At 37.0% G+C, this 25,238-nt stretch overlaps 2 protein-coding genes and 1 long non-coding RNA gene across 3 annotated transcripts in view; 1 reads left to right on the top strand and 2 right to left on the bottom strand.

The window, feature by feature from the left end:
- The window catches only part of b4galt7 (xylosylprotein beta 1,4-galactosyltransferase, polypeptide 7 (galactosyltransferase I)), a 78,130-nt gene extending 74,976 nt beyond the window's left edge, over nt 1–3,154 (top strand). Inside the window, exon 8 of the transcript XR_007813756.1 lies at nt 2,932–3,154. The gene's annotated coding sequence lies outside the window, so the exon portion shown is untranslated. The remainder of the gene's footprint in view (nt 1–2,931) is intronic.
- Nucleotides 3,155–5,267: 2,113 nt separating this feature from the next.
- Nucleotides 5,268–9,607, bottom strand: LOC127142734 (uncharacterized). The gene is made up of 4 exons (XR_007813762.1): nt 9,266–9,607; nt 7,984–8,047; nt 7,107–7,185; nt 5,268–5,566 (listed from the first exon to the last, which is right to left on the bottom strand). It is a non-coding gene; the product is annotated as an uncharacterized LOC127142734 (long non-coding RNA).
- Nucleotides 9,608–13,315: 3,708 nt separating this feature from the next.
- emx3 (empty spiracles homeobox 3) overlaps nt 13,316–25,238 on the bottom strand; it is a 14,836-nt gene continuing 2,913 nt past the window's right edge. Inside the window, exons 2-3 of the mRNA XM_018662045.2 lie at nt 16,129–16,313; nt 13,316–14,238 (exon numbers count right to left, since the gene is read on the bottom strand). Of these exons, the coding sequence (XP_018517561.1) occupies nt 14,071–14,238; nt 16,129–16,313 (353 nt within the window). The 3' untranslated portion in view covers nt 13,316–14,070. The remainder of the gene's footprint in view (nt 14,239–16,128; nt 16,314–25,238) is intronic.

Here is a 25,238-nt window from a genome sequence, read left to right as displayed (position 1 = left end):
AGGTCAAAAAATGTCATAGTATAGTAAGTCATGCAAAAATGGTCAAAAAATGTCATAGTATAGTAAGGTTCATGCAAAAATAGGTCCATCAAAAAATGTCATAGTATAGTAAGGTTTCAAAAACCATCAAAAAAGTCATAGTATAGTAAGGTATCAAAAATGGTCAAAAAATGTCATAGTATAGTAAGGCATCAAAAACCATCAAAAAAGTCATAGTATAGTAAGGTATCAAAAATGGTCAAAAAATGTCATAGTATAGTAAGTCATCAAAAACCATCAAAAAGTCATAGTATAGTAAGGTATCAAAAAACCATCAAAAAGTCATAGTATAGTAAGACATCAAAAACCATCAAAAAAGTCATAGTATAGTAAGGCATCAAAAATGGTCAAAAAATGTCATAGTATAGTAAGGCATGAAAATGTCAAAAAATATCATAGTATAGTAAGGTTTCAAAAACCATCAAAAAAGTAATAGTATAGTAAGGTATCAAAAATAGTCAAAAATGTCATAGTATAGTAAGGCATCAAAAATGGTCAAAAAATGTCATACTATAGTAAGGCATCAAAAATGGTCAAAAAATATCATAGTATAGTAAGGTTTCAAAAACCATCAAAAAAGTCATAGTATAGTAAGGTATCAAAAATGGTCAAAAAATGTCATAGTATAGTAAGGCATCAAAAATGGTCAAAAAATATCATAGCATAGTAAGGTTTCAAAAACCATCAAAAAAGTCATAGTATAGTAAGGTATCAAAAATGGTCAAAAAATGTCATAGTATAGTAAGGCATCAAAAATGGTCAAAAAATGTCATAGTATAGTAAGGTATCAAAAATGGTCAAAAAATGTCATAGTATAGTAAGTCATGAAAAATGGTCAAAAAATGTCATAGTATAGTAAGGTTTCAAAAACCATCAAAAAAGTCATAGTATAGTAAGGTATCAAAAATGGTCAAAAAATGTCATAGTATAGTAAGGCATCAAAAACCATCAAAAAAGTCATAGTATAGTAAGGTATCAAAAATGGTCAAAAAATGTCATAGTATAGTAAGGCATCAAAAACCATCAAAAAATGTCATAGTATAGTAAGAAATCAAAAACCATCAAAAAAGTCATAGTATAGTAAGGCATCAAAAATGGTCAAAAAATGTCATAGTATAGTAAGGCATCAAAAATTTTCAAAAAATGTCATAGTATAGTAAGGTATCAAAAATGGTCAAAAAATGTCATACTATAGTAAGGCATCAAAAATTTTCAAAAAATGTCATACTATAGTAAGTCATCAAAAATGGTCAAAAAATATCATAGTATAGTAAGGCATCAAAAATGGTCAAAAAATATCATAGTATAGTAAGGCATCAAAAACCATCAAAAAAGTCGTAGTATAGTAAGGTATCAAAAATGGTCAAAAAATGTCATAGTATAGTAAGGCATCAAAAATTTTCAAAAAATGTCATACTATAGTAAGGCATCAAAAATTTTCAAAAAATGTCATAGTATAGTAAGGTATCAAAAATGGTCAAAAAATGTCATAGTATAGTAAGGCATCAAAAATGGTCAAAAAATGTCATAGTATAGTAAGGCATCAAAAACCATCAAAAAAGTCATAGTATAGTAAGGTATCAAAAACCATCAAAAAATGTCATAGTATAGTAAGACATCAAAAACCATCAAAAAAGTCATAGTATAGTAAGGCATCAAAAATGGTCAAAAAATGTCATAGTATAGTAAGTCATCAAAAATTTTCAAAAAATATCATAGTATAGTAAGGCATCAAAAATGGTCAAAAAATATCATAGTATAGTAAGACATCAAAAACCATCAAAAAAGTCATAGTATAGTAAGGTATCAAAAATGGTCAAAAAATGTCATAGTATAGTAAGGCATCAAAAACCATCAAAAAATGTCATAGTATAGTAAGACATCAAAAACCATCAAAAAAGTCATAGTATAGTAAGGCATCAAAAATGGTCAAAAAATGTCATAGTATAGTAAGGCATGAAAAATTTTCAAAAAATGTCATAGTATAGTAAGTCATCAAAAATGGTCAAAAAAAGTCATAGTATAGTAAGGTATAAAAAATGGTCAAAAAATGTCATAGTATAGTAAGGCATCAAAAATTTTCAAAAAATGTCATAGTATAGTAAGGTATCAAAAATGGTCAAAAAATGTCATACTATAGTAAGGCATCAAAAATTTTCAAAAAATGTCATACTATAGTAAGTCATCAAAAATGGACAAAAAATATCATAGTATAGTAAGGCATCAAAAATGGTCAAAAAATATCATAGTATAGTAAGGCATCAAAAACCATCAAAAAAGTCGTAGTATAGTAAGGCATCAAAAATGGTCAAAAAATGTCATAGTATAGTAAGGCATCAAAAATTTTCAAAAAATGTCATAGTATAGTAAGGTATCAAAAATGGTCAAAAAATGTCATAGTATAGTAAGGCATCAAAAATTTTCAAAAAATGTCATAGTATAGTAAGGTATCAAAAATGGTCAAAAAATGTCATAGTATAGTAAGGCATCAAAAATGGTCAAAAAATGTCATAGTATAGTAAGTCATCAAAAACCATCAAAAAAGTCATAGTATAGTAAGGCATCAAAAATGGTCAAAAAATGTCACAGTATAGTAAGGCATCAAACATTTTCAAAAAATATCATAGTATACTAAGGTATAAAAAATAGTCAAAAAATGTCATATTATAGTAAGGCGTTAAAAATGGTCAAAAATGTCATAGTATAGTAAGGCGTTACAAATCGTCAAAAAATGTCATAGTATAGTAAGGCATCAAAAAATATCCAAAAATGTCATGGTATAGTAAGGCGTCAAAAAACTTTCCCTTTCTTCTTTAATTATATTTGTAATAAAGTTTCAGGACTTAAGGCTTTGGACAGTTTCTGTGATTAACATGTTCTGTCTTTCTGCAGGCGGAGGAGGAGACTGCATTACCTCAAGAGGACAATGAATAGTGTTGAATGTTATTAAAGATATTTAGAGATGTTTAAGGCTTTCATAAGCATATCCTCATATGTGCTCGTTACTACATTAAATGTGGGGTGCGACAATAAAAGTGTCAAACATCTGTCATTATCTTTGCTGTGATTTGTTAAATGTTGTCTAAAACAGATTCAATAAAGTTTTGTAGCTTAACTTTCAAGTTGTGTTTCTCTATTTTCAAATTAATATCACAAAAATGATTTTGTAATTCAAATACACCAACTACGTTCTACTTGCAACTTGCATTTAAAATGTATAATTGCAGCTAAAAGCCCTAACCCTAACCCTATCAGTGGTTAAAAGCCATAACCCTAACCCTAACCTATGGCTAAAAGTGGCTAAAAGCTGTAACCCTAACCTCTGGTTACAAGTGGCTAAAATAAACAGTAACCCTAACCCTAACCTATGGCTAAAAGTGGCTAAAAGCTGTAACCCTAACCTCTGGTTACAAGTGGCTAAAATAAACAGTAACCCTAACCCTAACCTATGGCTAAAAGTGGCTAAAAGCTGTAACCCTAACCCTAACCTATGGCTAAAAGTGGCTAAAAACTGTAACCCTAACCCTAACCAATGGCTAAAAGTGGCTAAAAACTGTAACCCTAACCCTAACCTATGGCTAAAAGTGGCTAAAAACTGTAACCCTAACCTCTGGCTACAGGTGGCTAAAAAAAAAGGGTAACCCTAACCCTAACCTATGGCTAAAAGTGGCTAAAAGCCATAACCCTAACCCTAGCCTCTGACTAAAAGTGGCTAAAAGCCATAACCCTAACATCTGGCTACAAGTGGCTAAAAAAACAGTAACCCTAACCTATGGCTAAAAGTGGCTAAAAGCTGTAACCCTAACCCTAACCTATGGCTAAAAGTGGCTAAAAACTGTAATCCTAACCCTAACCTATGGCTAAAAGTAGCTAAAAACTGTAACCCTAACCTCTGGCTACAGGTGGCTAAAAAAACAGTAACCCTAACCCTAACCTCTGGCTACAAGTGGCTTAAAAAATGGTAACCCTAACCTCTGGCTAAAACTGGCTAAAAGCTGTAACCCTAACTCTAACCTCTGGCTAAAAGTGGCTAAAAGCCATAACCCTAACCCTAGCCTCTGACTAAAAGTGGCTAAAAGCCATAACCCTAACATCTGGCTACAAGTGGCTAAAAAAACAGTAACCCTAACCTATGGCTAAAAGTGGCTAAAAGATGTAACCCTAACCCTAACCTATGGCTAAAAGTAGCTAAAAACTGTAACCCTAACCTCTGGCTACAGGTGGCTAAAAAAACAGTAACCCTAACCCTAACCTCTGGCTACAAGTGGCTTAAAAAATGGTAACCCTAACCTCTGGCTAAAACTGGCTAAAAGCTGTAACCCTAACGTCCACTTAAAAGTGGCTAAAAGCCATAACCCTAGCCTCTGACTAAAAGTGGCTAAAAGCCATAACCCTAGCCTCTGGCTAAAAGTGGCTAAAAGCCATAACCCTAGCCTCTGGCTACAAGTGGCTAAAAAAAAAACCTAACCTGTGGTACAAGTGGCCTCTAGCTAAAAATATTCACTTTCATACAATATTAAAAAGACCAGCGAAACATTTAGTGTTCAGAAGTAAGATAATTTTTTTATTGGAAAATTCAGTGTTGCAGTAGCAGGATGATGGCAAGATATAAAACAAAACGATATGACAACATCTAAAAAAATTTAAACAAATGTCACAGTATAGTAAGGCATCAAAAATGGTCAAAAAATATCATAGTATAGTAAGGTGTCAAAAATGGTCAAAAAATATCATAGTCAAAAAAAAGTCAAAAAATGTCATAGTATAGTAAGGCATCAAAAATTCCAAAAATGTCATAGTATAGTAAGGTGTAAAAAAATGTCATAGTACAGTAATGCATCAAAAACCATCAAAAAATGTCACAGTATAGTAAGGTGTTAAAAAACGTCAAAAATGTCACAGTATAGTAAGACATCAAAAATGCAAAAAATGTCACAGTATAGTAAGACATCAAAAATGCAAAAAATGTCACAGTATAATAAGGCATCAAAAATGGTCAAAAAATATCATAGTATAGTAAGGTGTCAAAAAAAATTCAAAAAATGTCATAGTATAGTAAGGTGTAAAAAAATTTCATAGTACAGTAATACATCAAAAACCATCAAAAAATGTCACAGTATAGTAAGGTGTAAAAAAACGTCAAAAATGTCACAGTATAGTAAGACATCAAAAATGCAAAAAATGTCACAGTATAGTAAGACATCAAAAATGCAAAAAATGTCATAGTATAGTAAGGTGTAAAAAAATTTCATAGTACAGTAATGCATCAAAAACCATCAAAAAATGTCACAGTATAGTAAGGTGTCAAAAAAATTCAAAAATGTCACAGTATAGTAAGACATCAAAAATGCAAAAAATGTCATAAATACAGTATGTTCTTATTTTATATACAGTTTCAGAAGTATCTGTAGTCATTACTGTGACTGAGTTTAGTTTAAATCATTGTGATTAGGTACTGATCAAACTGATCAGTGTTTAATACGCGTTCTTGTCCCTGCAGGGGAAGACCACAACAGCAGCTGAAGACCTGAAGTGGATGAAAGAAAACAAAAGTGTTACGAAGCTGTTAATCATTAAAAGACTTCCACCATCTAACTTAAAAAGTTTTATACTGTTTTAGTTTTAAATATATTTTGAAAGGTTTATATATATATTTGAATGGCTTTATACTTAATGATGTATAAACTCTTCATTTTTTTGAACTGTACATTTGTGATGTGATTCAATGCTATATAAATTAAACTGTATTGAACTGAATTGAATTCAGACTTCAGATCAATTACCAAAGATACAGTCATGTCCAAAAATATTGGCACCACTGTACTTCTTTCAGATAATGCACCACTTCTCCCAGAAAACTGGTGTTCACGTTTATTTCTTTAGTTTGTCTGATATAGTTCCACAAAGAACAACAAAAGTTGACTGGACAAAATTATTTACACCTTTTCAAAATTGTAGAAAATAACAGGATTTCAAGCATGTGATGCTCCTTTAATTTGTATTTAAACTCACATGTGGCAAGTAACAGGTGCTGGCAATTTAGGAATCACACTCACAAGCAGTTTAAATGTAGAAAAGTTGACACAACCTTTGTGTTGTGTGTCTGTGTTTACCACACTGAGCATGGGAAAAAAAGAAAGAAGAGCAAAGAATTGAGAAACCAAGTTGTGGAAAAGCATGGCAAACCCAAGGCTACAAGTCCATCTCCAGAGATTTTCATGTTCCTGTGTCCACTGTGTTTAGTGTCATCAAGAAGTTTACTGCCCCTGGCTCTGTAGCCAACCTCCACGGACGTGGATGGAAGAGGAAAACTGATGAAATATTGTAAAGAAGGATTGTGGACTGATGAGACCAACATAAAGCATTGTTATGTTTACAGAAAATGAAAGAGGCCTTCAAAGAAAAGAACACGGTCAAACATGGTGGAGGTTCACTGATATTTTGGGGTTGCTTTGCTGCTTGTGACACTGGATGCTTTAACTGTGTGCATGGCATTATGAAATCTGAAGACTACCATAGAATTTTGGAGCACAGTGTAGGGTCCAGTGTCACAGAGCTGGGTCTCCATCAGAGGTCATGGGTCTTTCAGCAAGACAAAGTTCCAAAGCGTACTTCAGAAAGCACCCAGAAATGGCTGAAGACAAAGCGCTGAAGAGTTCTGAAGTGGCCTATAATGAGTCCAGATCTAAATCTGACACAACACCTGTGGACAGATCTCAAAACAGCAGTTGGGAAAAGAAGAGTGATCCAAAACTCCAGTGGAGAGGTGTAATAAACTCATATTTGGTTACAGGAAGTGACTGATTTCAGCTATACTTGTGCTACCAAATATTAAGTTGAGATTGTCAATAATTGTCCAGTCGATTATAAGAGTTCTGTGTGAATTATATCAGATTTGCCTTTTCTGCTTTTTTGTGTTGTTCACTGCAAACAAAAGAAGTAAAAAAAAGAAGTGGTGCATTATCTGAAAGAAGCACAGGGGTGCCAATATTTTTGGCCATGATGGTATATAATTTAATGTCAGTGCTCTGTGTTGGACAGTTGATGTAAAGCTGTTTGTGAATTACCTGGAGGCCTCTGTCCTGGTCTCACAGAACTTCTTCATTGTACAAAGACTCTCTGTGATCGTGGACGAAGTGGTGACACCTGGAGAAAATAAAGGGAGAAATATACAAAAGAAAATGATCAATACACTATGACCTATTCCTCATCAGATAAATATCCAATATTTCAGCTGAATCAGAACATTTTGAGTGTCTCAGAGAATGGGCTGTTTACTGTCACATAGGACAAGAAAAAGTATCAGATCTTTAACAATCAATAACAAAAAATATTTGGGGAAAAATGAACTAAAATCATAATCTTAAATCTTAAAGTTCTATATTAATTAATTCTATATTAACTGGAGGAATCATGTATATTACCGTGAACTGCATAATAAAAAAACTTATATTTAATTTTGACGGTGTCGGAGAGATTACTGAGCTATGACCAAGACACCAACCACACATTAGATATTCTCTCAAAATCATCCAGCTCGAGATGAAACTCAGACTGGATGCACAAACACTGACATTCAGACTATTGTACACCAGCAGGAGAGGCCACAGGTATAAAGACATAACTTCACACTGATAGACTTCAGTCAGCTTGGTGCTGATTTAAAACTATGATGGTGGGCCGAGAAGAAATGCACTGCAAACATGTTTATCAGTTGCATCACTTAGTGTCAGTGTTCATCAATACAGACGTCTTGTATCTGTGTAAAGTTCATTATTCAATTAGACATGTTGCAGCCCTCTGACACTGAGGATACAATGTTTGTGGCCCTCTCTATCATCAAAATTGCCCATCCCTAATTTAAACAATAACATTGTTACTAACATTAATAATTCAGCTCATCAACACATTTTTTCAGACTGGGTAAATCTTTAGGACACATACCTGTTTGGTTTGTCAGGTGAGAGCTGGTGTTTCTGTCCAGGCTGCAGCAGCTGAACCAGTAAACCTGGAAAACACAAGAACAACACATGAAAAACAATGAACCTCAACAGGTCACCTCCAAACCATGAACAGTGTAGAAGAATACAACACTGAAAACACTAGAACCTTGACAATCAAACTTTGAGTTTTGATGTGAATATATTGATTATTAAAACTCGTGGAGGAGCTCAGAGTTAAAATCAAATTTTCAAGCTTGTATTCGACACAAAACTGAGCTCAATAAAGTCTCAAGTCACCACAAACAGATTTCTAATCAATAACATACACAACAGGGGATGTATGGCTATGGACAGATTGATACAACAAAGCTACAAAGACAAACAAAACCACAAAGAAGGAAAAAACTGAGCTGTAAAATGATCACAATGAGACGCTTAACTGCCACACTGAAACACACAATGGCCTCAAAGACATGTTAAATGACCAGGAACTAAAAAGACATGATACAATGCAAAACAACCACAGAGAAGCTGAACATAAGTGGATGTAAAACAGCTAAAGACCTAAAACGATGCAATACCACCACAAATAGACACAAATGTATCACATCGATGTGATAATCCGCCATAACCTGACTTAGACTGACCAAGATGGAGCACAACATTACAAAGAAGCAGTAAAATGTCTGCAGAGTAACTGTAAAGAGATGCAAACTGAGATGTAAACAGACAAACAAGACTAGTGAACAGTTACCACCCTCCACAACTCATATCAGGGACGCTTTAATCACAGAAACACAAACACACTTTAACCCACGCAAATAAAAACGATGAGAAAGACGAAAAGCCCCACTTAAAGCTAAAGCTAATGCTAACGCTCGACACTTATGCTAACGCTTGCTACTACTGCTAACGCTAGCACCCAGGTGTAAAACAGCCAGGTAGAGACGTAAAATGATATAAAATGACCACAAACAGCCACAAACCGGTGACAACGACACGATAAACCACCATAAACTGAGTTTAAATGAGCAGGATGGAACACAAAGTGACAAAGAGACTGTAAACAAACACAATAGGGATTTAAACAACTATCAACGATATCAACGACTAACAAGAGCTCGTTTTCACCCGTCCACGTTAGGTGCCCACAACCACACAAACACACTCTTACCTATAAACGACCGAAAATGGAGTTAAACAATATGATTACAAGGTAATGCTAATGCTAACGCTCTCCGATAGCGTTAATGCTAACGCTAGCCGCTAACTGTTGGCCTTACCTTCACGCTGTAGGTGTGTTCAGCGTCCAGTCTCACTTGTGTTCGACAAAAAGCAGCTCCAGTGTTTGTTTTAGCATCCAGACTTCTTCATCAAGGACAGAAAAGCAGCTGCAGGGTTTGTTTTAACATCCAAAGCTCTCCGGTAACAACGTTTTCTCTCAGAGCACAAGCAAACAGAGGCAGCGGTTCAAAAGTGGTTTAAATCTGTTTTCCAACTTCCTCTCTCCGCCTCTCTCACGCCCCTCCCAGAAGGTCATGACCAATGATGAGCCACGTCGACAAATGACGACATACGTCTAGCATTGGCAGAAAAACGCTGATTGGCCGACAGATTCTGGTCCGCCTAGCAACTGCGTCTGATTGGTCTTAAAATACATCCACTGTAAAGACAGAGAGAAGATGTAAGTTCCTTATTTGTGACCGTTCTCTGACAAACTGGACACGAGCCGCATGTTATTTGTCATAGCCAAGCTAATGAGCATGCTCCTGTAACACTATATGTACACTGTAGTTTGTTACAGCAGCTTTATTGCCCCCCTGGTAGTGAGTTTAAGGGATCCTCGTTCCCGAGACACATGACCGCGCGTAGAGTGATGTCACTCAGAGAAACTTTTCTGGGCTTTTGAAAAGTTTTACAAAGATTAAAACTCCATGGCGTAAAAATATAAAATACAAAGAGTGATAATTGGCTCTGTTAATAGCTGGAGGTGTCCTGTCAACAGTTTAACAGGCGTCTCTTTTACGAATGGTGGCCTATGGGGAAAATACTTGCAGGGTCGAGGCCTGAAAATCCACTTCTCCAGGTTGGAGGTTGGATACAAAGCTGATAACTCAACCTCCTCCTCCTCATCAGATACAGTAAAAAACACAGGGTTATTATCCTCAGCAGTGACACAGTCATGGGTTAACTTTACCTTCAGAGGGAACCTGTGCTGCAGATCATATGGTGTTAAAGCTCATTTACAAATTGTAAAGCAGAGCACAGTGTAATTACACAGCAGCCTGTGCAGCTGTGTTACACACAGATATGATTAAATCAGACTCTGCATCAGCAGAATCAGTATTAACGGTTTAAAAACACGTGACAAACATGATTAAGACATTTGACCTAAACTCATAATAATAATAATAATAATCCAGTGATATTTATATAATTATTTAACATTATTTTCACTCATTCAGACAAACAAACTGATTTTATTCCTGCATATATTCCTGTAATGGTCCCTGAGGGCAGTTACATACATAACTAGATTTTTATTTTACTGATTTTGAATCAGATCTTTTCATTTAGTTGATTTCATTTTCCTGTTTTGAAACGCTTCTGCAGCAGCAGCTGTTTTTAGGTTGTATGTCGTTTAAAGGTTTTGCATGAAGATGGAAATATAATTATAATACCACTACTACCTGTAGAACTACGGTATATTTTTATGGTAAAATTCGTTTTTTCCTGCAGAGTTTAAATCGAAATGAAACCGTGAAATAAAAATGTAAAGTTCAATGACAGTTCCTAAAATTGGATATTCGGTGTTTCGGACCACAGCTGTTTAAGATGAATTATCTTTACGAACTACAGAGAAGCTTCTCGTCGTTACTGTTAAAATATTGGAAAAAGAAAAGCGTAGAAGACTAAAAGCCTGGACAACAGGAGGTTTGTAGTTGTATAAATATCCAGATGTTCTGATCCTGCAGAGACCGGCGGAGGCCGCAGGGACACCGGGACTGAGCGGCAGCATCAGCCGAGGATCAGCATCAACCTGCGGAGGATTTACAGGTCTGACACCCGGATCTGTTTCTACCTCATATTTTACTTTTTCTCCATTTCTTCTTTATTCTGACTAAAGACGAAGCAGCAGCTGTAAACACCGAGTCCTCTCTGCTCCACCTCCAGAGGCGAGAAGAAGCGTTTTAACCTTTTCTTTAAAACCTTTAAACGTTGTGTTTAATTCAAATTAACTGCATTTAAATCTGTAGATACACTCGTTAAATCTGGTCTGACATTTTCTAAAACGGAAATGTTTAACTTCTTTTTATTGTTGTGTTTCTTTCGTTTTAATTAATGTCTTTTTTAAGGAAAATATTTTAAAATGTAATGATAATAATAATAATAATAATAATAAATTCGTTTTTCCTTTTGTGTCGAACAACAAACAAAAAGTGATGTTTAAATTTTCGTCTTCAGATTCCGTTTAAACGCTGAATCCTCCAATTTAAAATGATATTTAATAAGAAATTAAACTGATTCTCTCATAGATTTTCTGTTTAAGTCACTTCACTTTCATTTGTCCGAAAATCATAAATTCTTCTCAGAGAATTTTACAATCTGTGAAACATAAATATAAACCAATAAATAAATAAACCAAATAAACAGAAAAAAGGAAAAAAACGAAATAAAGGAGGGATTTGTTTTCTTTCAGATTTTCAACACATGAAGAAAATGTTTTATTTTATTTCATTTTATTTATATTTTTTTCCAAATCTGGACACAGGAAGTACAAAGCTTCTGTCTTATTTTTTTCCCTTTTATCAGAGGAAACAAGTTGTACAGTTAGTTAGTGCATTCAATCCTAAAACGATGAAAAAATAGATCTGACTAAGAAGAAGAAAGAGAGGAAGAAGAAGAAGAAGAAAGAAGAAGAAGAAGAAGAAGAAGAAGAAGAAGAAGAAGAAGAAGTGCTACATAAGGAGATGATGAGGTAAATCTGTCCAGGAAGAAGAAACAAACAGAACGAACAGATGAACTGATGAGAAACAAACAAACAGGAAAAGTCACACATCATTATTATTATTATTATTATCATCGTTATATACACATCAGATGCATAGAATACTTTTTCAAATCCTTTTTTTTTTTTACATAAATACCTACATTTTTTTTGTTTGTTTGTTTGTTTTCAAAAAAAGACAAAAACTACCAGTGGAATGAAAAGTGAAACTGGTTCAAACTGCTCCAAAAAAAAAAAAAAACTTTATGAAAGGAGAAAAGTTTCAGGCTCCTCCAGCAGGAAGTCACACAAGTTAAATATCATCAGTCTGTGATTCTCTGCACGTTCCTCACGTTATTTAGTGAGTGAAAAAAGGTTGGGTTGAGTTATTTTCCTACATTTCCCAGAATGCTTTTCATGTAAAGACACAAAGTCCTTGTCTGGTTCTAGTTGAATAGATCCACATTATTTACAGTTATTTCTCCTGAAAACCTGAACCACGTTTCTGTGTATGGTTTAACTTACATGGTTATTTTAACACATATGAAATAATGATGGTCTGAGGTCAGATACTCTGACATAAAGCTGCAGGAAATACTCATTTCTTCCTGGACAGAAAATGTTTGTTCTTATTTTGAAATTTCTGATGAGAGAGAACCTGAGTGTTAAAGTAAGAGAGATGAGTAGAATCAGTGCAGAACATCACAGACTTTTTACTGGAGTTGAAACTTCCCTCTGAGTTCAGGGTGACTGTTCTACCTCTCCACAAACTGTCTCTTGTCCTTCCTGTCGGAGGAGCCTTGTTTTCTTCTTCCTCTCGTCGTGTTTCTCGGTTCAGCAGATTTCCTGTGAGCCTTCGTCCGTCTGTTGCAGACAGACGCTCAGAAACCTGCAGCGGAGCAGCTTCTCCTCTCACTTTCATCCCTCGTCTTCTTTTTTTTTTTTCCTCCCAGGGACGCTGGTTTTGTTTGGCACCAAAATCGACCGTCGAGTGTTCAGTCAACAGCTGTGACCACGCATGGACTTTTATTTTTTTTATTCCTGCCTCTCTGAAGCATCAGAACAGGAAGTCACAGTCTGTTTTTGAAGCTCCTGCTGAATCGTCCATAACAGGAGAGTTTCTGACTTCCTGCTGTTTGCACCAGCGGCGATGCCTTCAGGGACGTCCAGGAAGGTGAGCTGTCCATGTGTGTGTGTGTGTGTGTGTGTTAAAGTCTTAATCTTGGCACGTTTTCATCAATTTATCAGGACGTTTCCTCAGATTGTTTCATCTCCGCAGAACAGAAATCTGAGCTGTAATCAAACTGTAAACAGATTCAGGAGCGAGCTGATTACAGTGAGTGATCTGGTTCGTGCTCGGTTTAAAGTCTGTTCAGGTTCCTCCAGATGTTTCTGACCACAGAGAACAGCACAGCTGCTGAACACACAGAAACGATTAATAATAATAATGTTTTAATGACGGCAATTTGCAGCCGCAGCTTATGCAAATCTGAGATGGTTTCAGGGTCATGTTTCAGATGTGATTATCACACAGATGAACTGTCTCACACTTTATTTTAAGAGACACTGACCTTTAGTTTTAACAGTAAACCTACTGTGACTTATTATCCAAGAAAAAGTCAAGAATAATGATGGATATTTTTACATCTTAGCTGCAGCTCAGTTTACTGTGTCTCTGCAGAATCTGTAAGATGTTTAAGCTCGATAAGTTAAAGTCTGTTTTTAGTCTTTTTAGACAAATTAAAATGAGTGGATTTAAAGTTGAATTAGCACTTTATTCTGAGCTTTCACTGGTTCTGATTTACAGATTCATTACAGCTCCAACTCTGTTGCTTTACGTCGTCAGTACTTAAAGTTGGCCTCGTGGTGCGTTCAGTGTCCTCCTTTTCCACCAGTTTCTTTGCTACTTTTGTTCTGTTGTTTTAGATGTTTCAGAGCGGCTCTGTTTGGATTTACTGTCTGCTTCAGTTTAAATCATGTAAAAAAAAAAAAAACGTTTCCTGGAGAAGGCGCCTGAACGCACCTTCACATCTCTGTGTGACAGGGCTGTACGGACCTGTGTGTGTGTGTGTTGTGGTTGTGTTGTGTGTTTGCAGCAGTCTAGTCCTCGCTGATGACGTCCACGTCCTCGCCTCCGGCCTGCTGCGTGGCTGCTCTCCAGCGGCTGACGTGCTGACTGCCCTTCCTCTTCTGCTGAGCGTCGGGAGACTCTTCCTCCAACTTCTGACGCTTGTGCTTCGTCCTGCGGTTCTGAAACCACACCTTCACCTGGACGGAGAGACAGGTAGGAGGAGGAGCGTGTTAATACCTACATTCATCAGCAGGCAGCTACCACAACCACCACTGTCAGTAATAATGATGAATGTGAACGAGCCTCACGATGATTTAATATCTCGATGCTGGTAAAACATCACTGTGACATGCAGAGCTGTTAAAACTCGTCCTGCAGAAGTCACCGCGCTGACTAAGAGCTTGCATTGCACAATCTGTCAGAGCGAGCCGCCGTTAAATCTGCATGACAGGATCCAGATCCAGGAGACCGGAGCGTCTCCCTCGGCGCTGCCAAAAGCCCGAGGTGACACCTCGATATCAGATCCCCTCTGTGAGCTGTGAGTGGTGTAATTATGACGATACAGACGTCGCTCTGACAAATCTGACGCCGTTATCTCAACACTGACGGGTCGAACAGTTAAAGGGAAGCGTGCAGAGGTGGTTTCCTCTTAGCTCGCTCTGACAAAACTGACTGGAGTTCAGTTTAATTTATGAGCTTCACCGGGCGCTGCACGCTCATCTGTTAGCTGCTGTTAGCGTTTGTGCTGAGGGGAAAGGTCAGAGGTCAATGAACTGATTTGTATTCATCCTAAACAGCCACAGGAAAGGAAGCGAGTCATGTTTTTAGGATTAATCAAGGATTAATCAATCTACAGAAAAATAATTGCATTTAAATAGTAACTAATTTAATTAAACAGCCTCTAAATATAACTTTCTGCTTTCTCTATTTATTTAGCCTTTATTAAAGAGTAAGATCCTTTTTTTAAGCAGAAACATCTCTATAAATCACCACCAGACTCCACTGACAGAAACAGGAATTTTACCGAGCAGAACACAGGAGCTGCTGGAATACTGCTGCTGTTTGTTTGTGTTACTGGTGTGGTACTTTTACTGAAATAAAGTATCCAGATACTTCCTCCATCACTGAAAGTCACACAATAACACAAACAAACAAACAGATGGAGGTAGTGGTGATGCAGCAGCTCCTGTGTTCTGCTCGGTAAAATCTCTGTTTTTGTCAATGGAGTCTGGTATTGTGATATGAAGCGATATTTCTGGTTAAACGATTCCAAAGTATTTTGTTCCCATCAACCATTTACACATAAAAACGTGGGAAAAGTTATCGTTGAAGTGAAAGGCGCCGAGTACTTCTAATAAACAAGCTGCTTATTAAAACCCAGACACAAAGAGGTCGATCATTATCGTCTATAAAAGTGCAATGATTGCAAAAGCTCTAATTTCCGATCTGATTAATAACTGCTGATGGCTGTGATTCTCTGCTGAGTGATGGATTACTCCCCCCTCCCCCCTCCTCTTCCTGTCCTCTGTTGTGAAATTAGCTCATAAATAATTGTGGATGATTCACGTCGTTTCGCTGGCGTCAGGGCTCGTATCACTGTGGCGACCTGATGACAAACACTGTCAATCACTCCTGAGAAAAGGCGGCAGGAGCTGACTCACTCTCTTGATTTCTTTAAGATTACCACTGAAATATTCACAATAAAATGGGGGGGGGGGGGGGGGGGCAACTCTTTGTTTTGCTCTAATTTCTCTGGCACTTATATTAATGTGCTCATTCATTCACTCATTCATGCTTTCATCCATATGTTCTGCAAGAAACCGTCATGTTTAGCTCTCTTCATCTGGTCAGTTTTCATCCATTCATTTATATTTTCTGAGAGAAACTGTCCAGTCGTATGTTCCTGGTTTATATTCATCCATTCATGCACTCATTCATTCATTCACCAACTGTTACTATCAATATTTTGTTGGTTCTTCTTGTTATTTTCCTTTAATTATCCTTTATATATATATATATATGTTATGTTCTCGTAAAAGAAAAATAAACCACTCTAAAGGGTTTCCTCAGTTTCCCATCATGCCTACCTGCGTCTCGGTCAGACACAGCCCGCTGGCGAGCTGCTTCCTCTCGGCTCCGACCACGTAGTGGTTCTTCTCGAAGGCTCGTTCCAGACGGAGCAGCTGAGACGGGGAGAACGCCGTCCGGATCCGTTTGGGTTTCCTGGAGAACGGACCGTGAAGCAGCAGGTTCTCCGGGCTGCTGTCCTCCCCTGAACACAAACACACACAGACAAACACACACGGGTTAACAAACGTAAGGTCTGACATGAAACCTGGACCACAGGAGTCGGTCTGGACCAGCCTCAGGCCTCAGGACGTGAGATTTCCACATGGTTTGTCTGATTCCTCCTCCTGAAGTCTGATTTAAGATTTTTGATTTAAAGCACATTGTGTTTTCATTAGTCTGTTGTAGTGTTTGGGTCACAGTTCACCTGGAAAATATCCTGAAGGACACAAATCAACCACGAAGAGACACAAAAAGATCACAAAGACACACAATGACCACAAAGAGAAGCAAAACGACTACAAAGAGACACAAATACGCCACAAACAGACAACACAAAGGACACGACTGTGTGGTTTGTGGTTGTTTTGTGTCTCTGATGTAGAAGGCACATTTGAATGAAGACAAAGAGCGACGGCTACAACAGAACTGTGTGTGTGTGCGTTTTATTTTTCAGCTTTGTAATTTCTGTCTGTTTCAGTTCAGGAGGTTTGACAACATCTCACAGTGCGACTGGTTCAGGATCACTGACTCTCGTCTTTTTATCCAAGAAACAAAAATACATTTAAAGTAAAATCGACTTTTATTTTCAGCAGGTTTCAGCAGAAATCACTTCAGTGTTTCCTTCTGAGACATTTCAGAATAAAACACTGGACTTTTCTCTCTCAGCTGCAGCCGGACAAACTTTCAACGCAGCAGAATTATGTTTGAAACGAACAGAGAGGATCACAAATCAAAAATAAGAAGTCATAAATAAGATGTTTAAAGCAACATGGCTTTAGTGTAAACTCTGCGCATCCTGATGAGACGTTTAAAGACGCCAGGAAAGAAGAAGAAAAATGTTCATGTCCTCTGATATTTCTCTTTTCAAATGAAACCTGTGAAGGTAAAACTGGATGGAAACGAGCTGTGAGTTAAATCTGAATAGTTTTAAAGAACAATATCTTGAGTATATAAAGAACATGTACTGACTTTATTGAGAATAAGAAGGAATGTGCAAAAGTTCATAGAGAAGTGAAGTATTTTCGATGAGGATGGGATTCAAACCGACGCATAAAGAAACAACGAAAAACCACTCGGCCTCCTTGTCTAAAAGAACCAACCTCTACAAGTACTTGAGTACAGTTACTTTTTATAGTCGCTGCCAACACTAAAGATTATTTAATTGATCGGTCGATCGTGTCTGAGCTGCCAATATAAATCTATAAACCTCACCAAAATAAAAGCCTCCACTTTAAAAAAAAACAACTCAACACAGCTGAGACAGATCAGGGTTCTTCACCTTGACCTGGTCGAACAAACATTTGCTTAAGTCAATATTTAGAGGAGAAAAACAAACACAAAAACACACTAAGTTCCTCGTCATGAACTTCTTTATATCTGCTGAGAAGTTTTATTAATTATAATTTTAGAAATAAATCACTGGAGACTTTCTACTTTCACTCCATTTATCTGCCGACTTAAGTTATTTTGCACAATGAAAATGTTAAAAAAAAGTCTGAAAATATGTGTTGTTGTTATTTAATCAGCTGAACTTTCACAACAATAAAAACATCTTAAAGGTTCATTTACCAGTAATATTCTGATACTGTGGGATTCACCTGCATCTTTCTGTTGGTGGTTTTGCCAATTTTCCTGAAGCGATGAACTGATTTGATTTTCCCACAGAAAATATCACAAGTTAGGACTGATTTGTTTATCAGATGCGTTGATGTGCAGTCGAGTAAATCCTGTCTCATCACAGCGAGACGTCGTCGGGGAAAAAACGGACGTTGACTTTCTTTGTCTCCAAACCCACATTCATCATCTGTTTTATTTTTTCGCACGAAGCTTTTTCAATGTATTTTACATAAAAACAAATCCATGCACGAGACGCGGGCTGTCGACACGCAGTACGCAAAAAAGTCGGTTGATCGTCGGCTTCGAGGAGGCGAGACGGGACAATGATGGCGTGCGGGGAGGCTGACAACGTGCTCACGCCTTTTATCCGGTGTTAGCGTCTATGAAGTGACATTCACATGCAAATTCGGAGTGGCGAGCCCTGACTGATGGGACGCCTCGGTTTGCAAATGCAACGGTTGATTTCTGTTGAATGTCAAATTAGCCGACGTGATGTTTTAATGCAACAAGAGAGAGTCGAGTTTCTGCGTTTTTAGTTTTCTGCCACACGAGATCAGAGGTCAAAGACGTCGACAGATTGAGGCGACGAAACAAAAAAACCTGTTCAGGCTAAATCACAGGTTAGATAATTAAAATTAGACGAGGATATAAACTTCGCATTAAACTCGATATAAAGTTTGTGCTGTGAGAACTCATGAATTCTCACATCTGAGTCGATGTTCTTGTTCTGTTTTTGTTTGTTCCGACCACCACTGATGATGAAAATAATCACGAGCTGCAGCTTTAAACTCTGTTTACATGTGATAAAATGTTCAGCACTTTTTAATTTCCCACTTTTATCTGACAGCTGGAGTTTAAATAACTTCCCAGTTGCCTACATTCAGACATATCATCATTTATTTTGTTTAAACTCCACCTAAACCAACTCGTCAACGTCACGTATTTGACTAATAAAAGGAGGCCTAGAAGTACCTCTGATAGATTTTCCTGTTAATCACACCAGGTTCCTCCGCGGCTCGGCTCATTTTACTGAAGTGATTTGACTTTTCTCAGCTGAAAAACTCATTTGTTTGTCAAACGTCACAAACAGACACAGCGAGACGACGACGATAGAGTGATATAATACACTGTATGAATACTCATCTGTTTTCAGCTCACGTAGCTCTACTTTCTCTCCTGTTAACTACAATAACTCACTGTTAGAAACTGTAGATCGAGACGATGATAACGACCACCATCGCTCTGACCTCACCTCCTGTTTTCAGCCTCTAACGACCTCTTAGTTTGAAGGTTTTAACTCTTTAAACGAAGCAGAGAAAGGAGCAGCAGTTACTGTATCTCTGGAAAGAAAGCAGCTTCATTCACACAACATCTGAGTCAGCTGTCAGCTTTAATATGAGGAGCTGATGAATCATCCGAGAGGAATTTTACGTTTGATTTCACACCTGCTTTGTTTGGTCCGAACCAAAATATCAGGTGTGAAAAGTTCCTCAGACAAAATGACCAAAAGATGTGAACTCTGTCGGGATCAAACTGAGCTGTGGTTCGGTTCGTTTGGAGGCTAATGACAGGAAGCTGAGGCTCGTCACCAATTAAACAACAGAAGAAGAAAAATTAACAGGAAGAGAGGTAGAAACGAGCTGCAGCAGCACGAGGAGGAGGAGAAATATTTAACTATGATGAAATAAAAGGTAGAAAAACACAGATACTCAGACGCTCGCCGTCTATAAACCAATCATCGATCAGTACAGGTAGAGCTCAGGTAGGTGATGACAGGACGTAGGTGTGTCAGGCGCCCAAAACTATCTGGATCACATATCACATCTAAATAAAAACTGCAGTGACTGTACGAATTCTCCCTTTGCACCTTCTTTTAAAAAGAAGTGAACTCCGTCTTTGAATAAAGAAAATGAGACAACATGGAGTCAGACTGAGAACAAACTGGAAACAAAACCAAAGAAATCTTAAATTTAGTGGCTACGTTTCCTGTCGCTGGATTCTTCACAAACAGCTTCAGCTGCTGTGATGAGAGAAGAAGAAGAGGAGGAGGAGGAGGAGGAGGAGGAGGAATGTAAACAGAAGCAGGTGCTGAAAACAGAGCGACGATGAACTGCGACCTGTCAATCAAACAGGACGATTGTTGCTCTTTTCTTTGTCTTCGACTGTTTTCTATAAACATGAGGAACATTAAAATCAAGAGCGGCAGCTGAGGAGGAGGAGGAGGAGGAGAGGAGCAGAGATGTGAGGAAAAGATGGACTGAAAGAGAGAGAGGAAAAGTCAGGAGGACAAGAGGTAAAAAAGAGGAAGAGGAGAAAGAGGAGGTCTATCTGTGTTTCTTTTCTCCTATTTTGTTGTTCATTTAAAAGAAAAGTAATAAAAGAGGGAGCGAAGCGAGTGAGAGAGAGAGAGAGGAAGAGGAGGAAGAAGAAGGGGAGGAATTGGAGGAGGAGGTGAAAAGGAGAAGCAGGAGGAGAAGAGAAGAAAGCTGAGGGAAAATGGAGAAAGGAGAGGAGGAGGAGAAAGAAGAGAGGGAGGATGTGTGAGGAAAAGATGGACTGAAGAGAGAGAGGAGAGGTCAGGAGGAGGGAGGAGAAAGAGGACAGGAGGGAAAAGAAGAAGAGGAAAAAAGAAAAAGGAGAAGGAGGAGGAGGAGGAGGAAGTAAGAGAAAAGGAGAGCAGCAAGTGACGTATAAAAGTGAGAAAAAGGTGGAGAGAAAAGAGGAGAGGAGGAAGAGAAGGAAGAGAAGGGGGAGGAATGGGAGGAGGAGGATCAACAACTGTGGAAAGAAGATGGATGGAGCTGAGGAAAGAAAGGGAAAGACAAAGAAGAGGACAAAGGAGGAAGAGAGGAGAAGAAAACTGAGGAAAAGATGGACAGAGGAGAGAGGAGTAGTCAGGAGGAGGAAGACAAGAAGGAGGAAGGAGGAGGAGAGGAGGAGGAGGTGAAGGAGCTGAAACAAACGTGGCAACAGAAAAGTCTGAAAGAGAGGAGGAGAAAGGAGAGGAAGAGGAGGAGTTAAAGAAGGATGGAGAAGATGAAAGAGGGAAAAACAAGGAGGAGGTGTTATTTGAAAAAGAAGACAGGAGATGGAAGGAGAGGAGGAGGAGTAAAGAGAGAGAAAGGAGGAAGAGATAAAGAAATTAAAATAAAAGAAGTCCGAGAGAAAACAAAGAAAGAAAAAGGAAGAAGAGGACAAAGAGGAGAAGCAGGAGGAGGAGATGGAGAAAGAAAGACAGACAAAAAAGAGGAGGAGGAAGAGGAGGAGGAGGAGGGAGAGGAGGAGGAGGTGTAGGAGTAAAAAATGTTAACAAATCAAATTATGGACAGAGAGAAAATCCTGGGAACATTTTCACTATCAGAGGAGGAGGAGGAGTTTTGTTGGGGCAGATGGTGCATGAGGCTCCCCTGGCACTGAGAACAAGTCCAGACCTGTCAGAGTGTGTGTGTGTGTGTGTGTGTGTGTGTGTGTGTGTGTGTGGTTACATTAAGAAAACACTTGTTATTTGCGAGTCGTCAGGTGTCGACTCGGTGTGACGTATTTCCTGTAACACACACACACACACACACACTTTATTAATTAAAACAAATTAAATAAACATTAATAACATAATTAAATAATTATCTGTCGACAGACTTTTACATGTTGTTTCTGTCTGATGACGTTTTAAAGTCTGATCTAATAATTAATATTCAGTGTTGATGCTCGGCCTCAAAGCACCAGGTAAACTCCTCTTTATTATTATTTATTATTTATTATTTATTTCCTCTGCAGGGAAACAGTAAAATCTATTAGAGACAAAGGAACCAAACTGTAAAGAGCAGAGGTTCAGGTTGGAGCTACAGACGTCCTGAACCAAACTACACCACGGTCACATGACGTTAAGTCCTTTAAGTCTTCATTAAAAATAAAAATCTGAATCCACATTTCCAAACCAGTGTGTTCAGTTTGGTGAGGACCCTCTTGAGTCCCTTCAGGGACCTCAAACTGTCCCTGAACCTCAGGTTGAGACCCTCATTTGTGCACCCGAGCTCTCTGGTTTTATTCTGGATCCTCACACCTGATCTGTAAACACTCGGACAGAAGAGGCAGCGAGGTGAAGTGAAGCTGTCGGCTGCTTCCAGATAATGAATAAAAAGAGTCTGAGTGAAAAGAGGAGGAGGAGGAGGAGGAGGAGGTGGAGAGGTGGAGGAGGAGGAGGTAATGGGATCACCTGAGAACAGCGACAGGTAACTCACTGAAAATCTACCAGAGGAAACAAATGATTTAAACCCTGATTTCTCACCGAGGCAAAATACACTAAACGTGGATTCATCCGCCGCTGAAAATAGTCCCAACAACTGAGCAGCTTTTAAATCTGATTTAACTGAAGATGTTTTCATTATTTTTATTTAATCATAACTTCTATTATTAACAAACTATTCGTCGATTAATCAACTGACTGATCTGTTGATTTTAGAACCAATAATGCTTCAGTCTGTCAAATATAAATAACTCCTGAGGTTTTTTTATGACAGTAAATTTAATTAGTTCTAAGAAACAGTGACATTTGATTATTTTCTGACTTTTATTATGCAGGAAAATAATTTAACAGATTAATGATTACTGAAAATAATCATTAGCTGCAGCTTTAATGAACTGTGTTTGTCATTATTACGATAACTAAAGAGCTATTAATGTCTCTATTATATCTGGATATTACTGAATGTGTTTACTGCTGATGTGAGTTTAATAAATGTGTTAATTATCTTCTACTTTAAAAATAAAACTCAAGAATAAGAGACAAACAGGTAAAAACTGAGAGTAGAAAGAATAAATATCTGAGGGAGAGAGAGGATAAATCTGATCAGAGCGCTGGAGTTTAATCATCAATATCGATCAGAAAACTGAATGAAATTAAATCTTTGTGAGGATTTATGTCTTCAGTAGGAACCAATGAGGAGGGAAGGTGTTGAGAGACGGACTGACACACTGTTTATTTACAGTGTAGAAAAACAGCAGAATTATCCTTTATATTTTTTCAAATGAGCAGAGTTCAGGTGACATAATCATCAAAACAAATAAAAATAATAATTCATTGATCCGTCACAGGTAACTACAGATCACCTGTGGGGGACGACCTGAACCCTGATCCCCTCTGACTGATCCCTGTGACCCTGTCTGGGTCCCAGAGCCACAGTTTGACAAACTACACGTGACGATCAGAGAGTAAAGCTGTTGAACTTGTCGTAAAAATCCAGGTTATTAAGGACGTTATGAGGCAGGAAACATCACAGCTCCTGTGTGACCCTTCAGAATAAAACTTAAATAAAATCACCAGAAGCTGGAGATACGAGGTTTTCACTGGACAGTGACAATGATTAATACTTTTATTGGTGTTATTATTAATTATTAGACTATTAAAGGATGATAAAGTACATTGTTATTTAACGAATAAATGTCTATTTATGTGCAAAATCATATTAAATTTCAAAATAAAAGACATAAATACATTAAATAAAATTTAAAAAATAAGAGAACTTCATTAATTTGTTCAATTTTTCAACCTAAAATCTACAAATAATTATTATTCGTGGTTTATAGGAAACTGCTCTCTATTTTTCTCAATTCACAGACACAACTATTGATCAGTTAATCAATAAAATAATCTGCAGATTCGTCAATAATGAAAATAATCAACAAAACTTTGATCTGTGTTGTTTGGATTGTGATAAAAACACAGAACAAACAGTTAAAACTAAGAATCTTTGCTCATTCTGTTCATATTGAACAGAACCATTATTGATTATATTGATTGACAGTGAGAAACACTGATCAGTTCACCTGTGCTGACTTCACACCTGAACTTTATTTTCACTCTGATGGACGTTAAACTGACTCACACTGAGGTCACAGACACAATGAACCAGGAACAATTAAGGTCAAAGGTCAGAGGTCACGAAACATCACAGACAGAAAAACTTTTTTTTTTTAAAATGGATTTAAACTTTTCATTTCAAAGTTTTGGTTCCAGCTCTGATTTAACCTCCTCAACTAACCATCAGTCTCCTCATCAATTAATCTGACAGTTATTATTTATTGATCTATCAGTTGTCTATTAATCATCAGAGAACAGAGGAAAATCTGAGCTTGAGGTGACGTCTTCAAATGTCTCATTTCACTTCAAAACTTTTACAAAAGATTTTTATTTTACTTTGATTTTAAACAGAGAAAAATTAAAACTTGCAACTGATAAAATAACCGATCGATCAATCGATCAGTAAAACAGCTGAACTGTCTGTGGTTGAATGGACTGATCGCTGCAGCAGATAAACTGAAGAGGGAGAGTCTGTGGTTTTGACCACAACACACAACACAACAACACAACACGCTACACAACGAGGCATCAAACAGAACAACACTGTTCACTGAGAGATTTAACATCAGGTTCATTAGAATAATCCAGTGCCTGTGGTCGTGTGGACGTTACAGTGAAATAATTCTGTTTCTAAAGTTTTAAATGGAAACTGGACGTTTAAATAAAATAAAGATGAAACCATCATTTCGAGTTTAAGTTTAGAAAATCTGATCGAGCAAAAATGAAATATTTTATGTAACATTTATGTTTCCGTTTGCTTAATGTTTAATATTTAAGTGAAACCATTTTGGCTGAGAACTTTATATTTTCCAAAAATATTCAGTTATTTTTTCTTTAAAAAAAAAACTGACTGAGGAAATTCATTTATTTCTCTTTCGCTCTTATTTTGTGATTCATTTTAAAGATGTAAACATTTAAATATCACGGTTATTATTATTTTTATTTTTTATGTAATCATTGTTACTATTTTGTTCTGTTTTAAAATCACTTCTCATTTTCGTTTATTTTTTATTTATTGTGAAGCTCATTCTGCCCAGTTCTAAAAGTATAATTATTTTAATTAGAATATTTCATCAAACAGGATTTAATTTTAAACCCTGAACAAATTCTTGAATAAATTATTATATTCCACCAATTTTCTCTTTTTCTTTTATTATAATTTTCTCTCTGAAACATTTCAGCTGCAGTTATTTTACTTCATTTGATTTTAATTATGTGACTTTATTTTCTTCTTGTTGTTTTTTAATTGTATTTTTTTACAAACTGATCTCAGAGCAGTGGGACATGAAACTCAGCTGTTGATCCTTCGGGAGCCGCTGCTTCATGTTTATTACATTTATTATAAAATATGAAAATAAAGAGTGAGCGGTGATCACGTGAGTTCAATCTCACACAGAAAAAGTTCAATCTGAGTCATGAAATTAGATTTTTCCT

Source organism: Lates calcarifer, linkage group LG8, assembly GCF_001640805.2.
Source record: "Lates calcarifer isolate ASB-BC8 linkage group LG8, TLL_Latcal_v3, whole genome shotgun sequence".
Classification (NCBI taxonomy): Eukaryota; Metazoa; Chordata; class Actinopteri; family Centropomidae; genus Lates; species Lates calcarifer.
The sequence above is the reverse complement of the archived record's forward strand: the minus strand, read 5'-3'. Positions and strand labels throughout refer to the sequence as shown.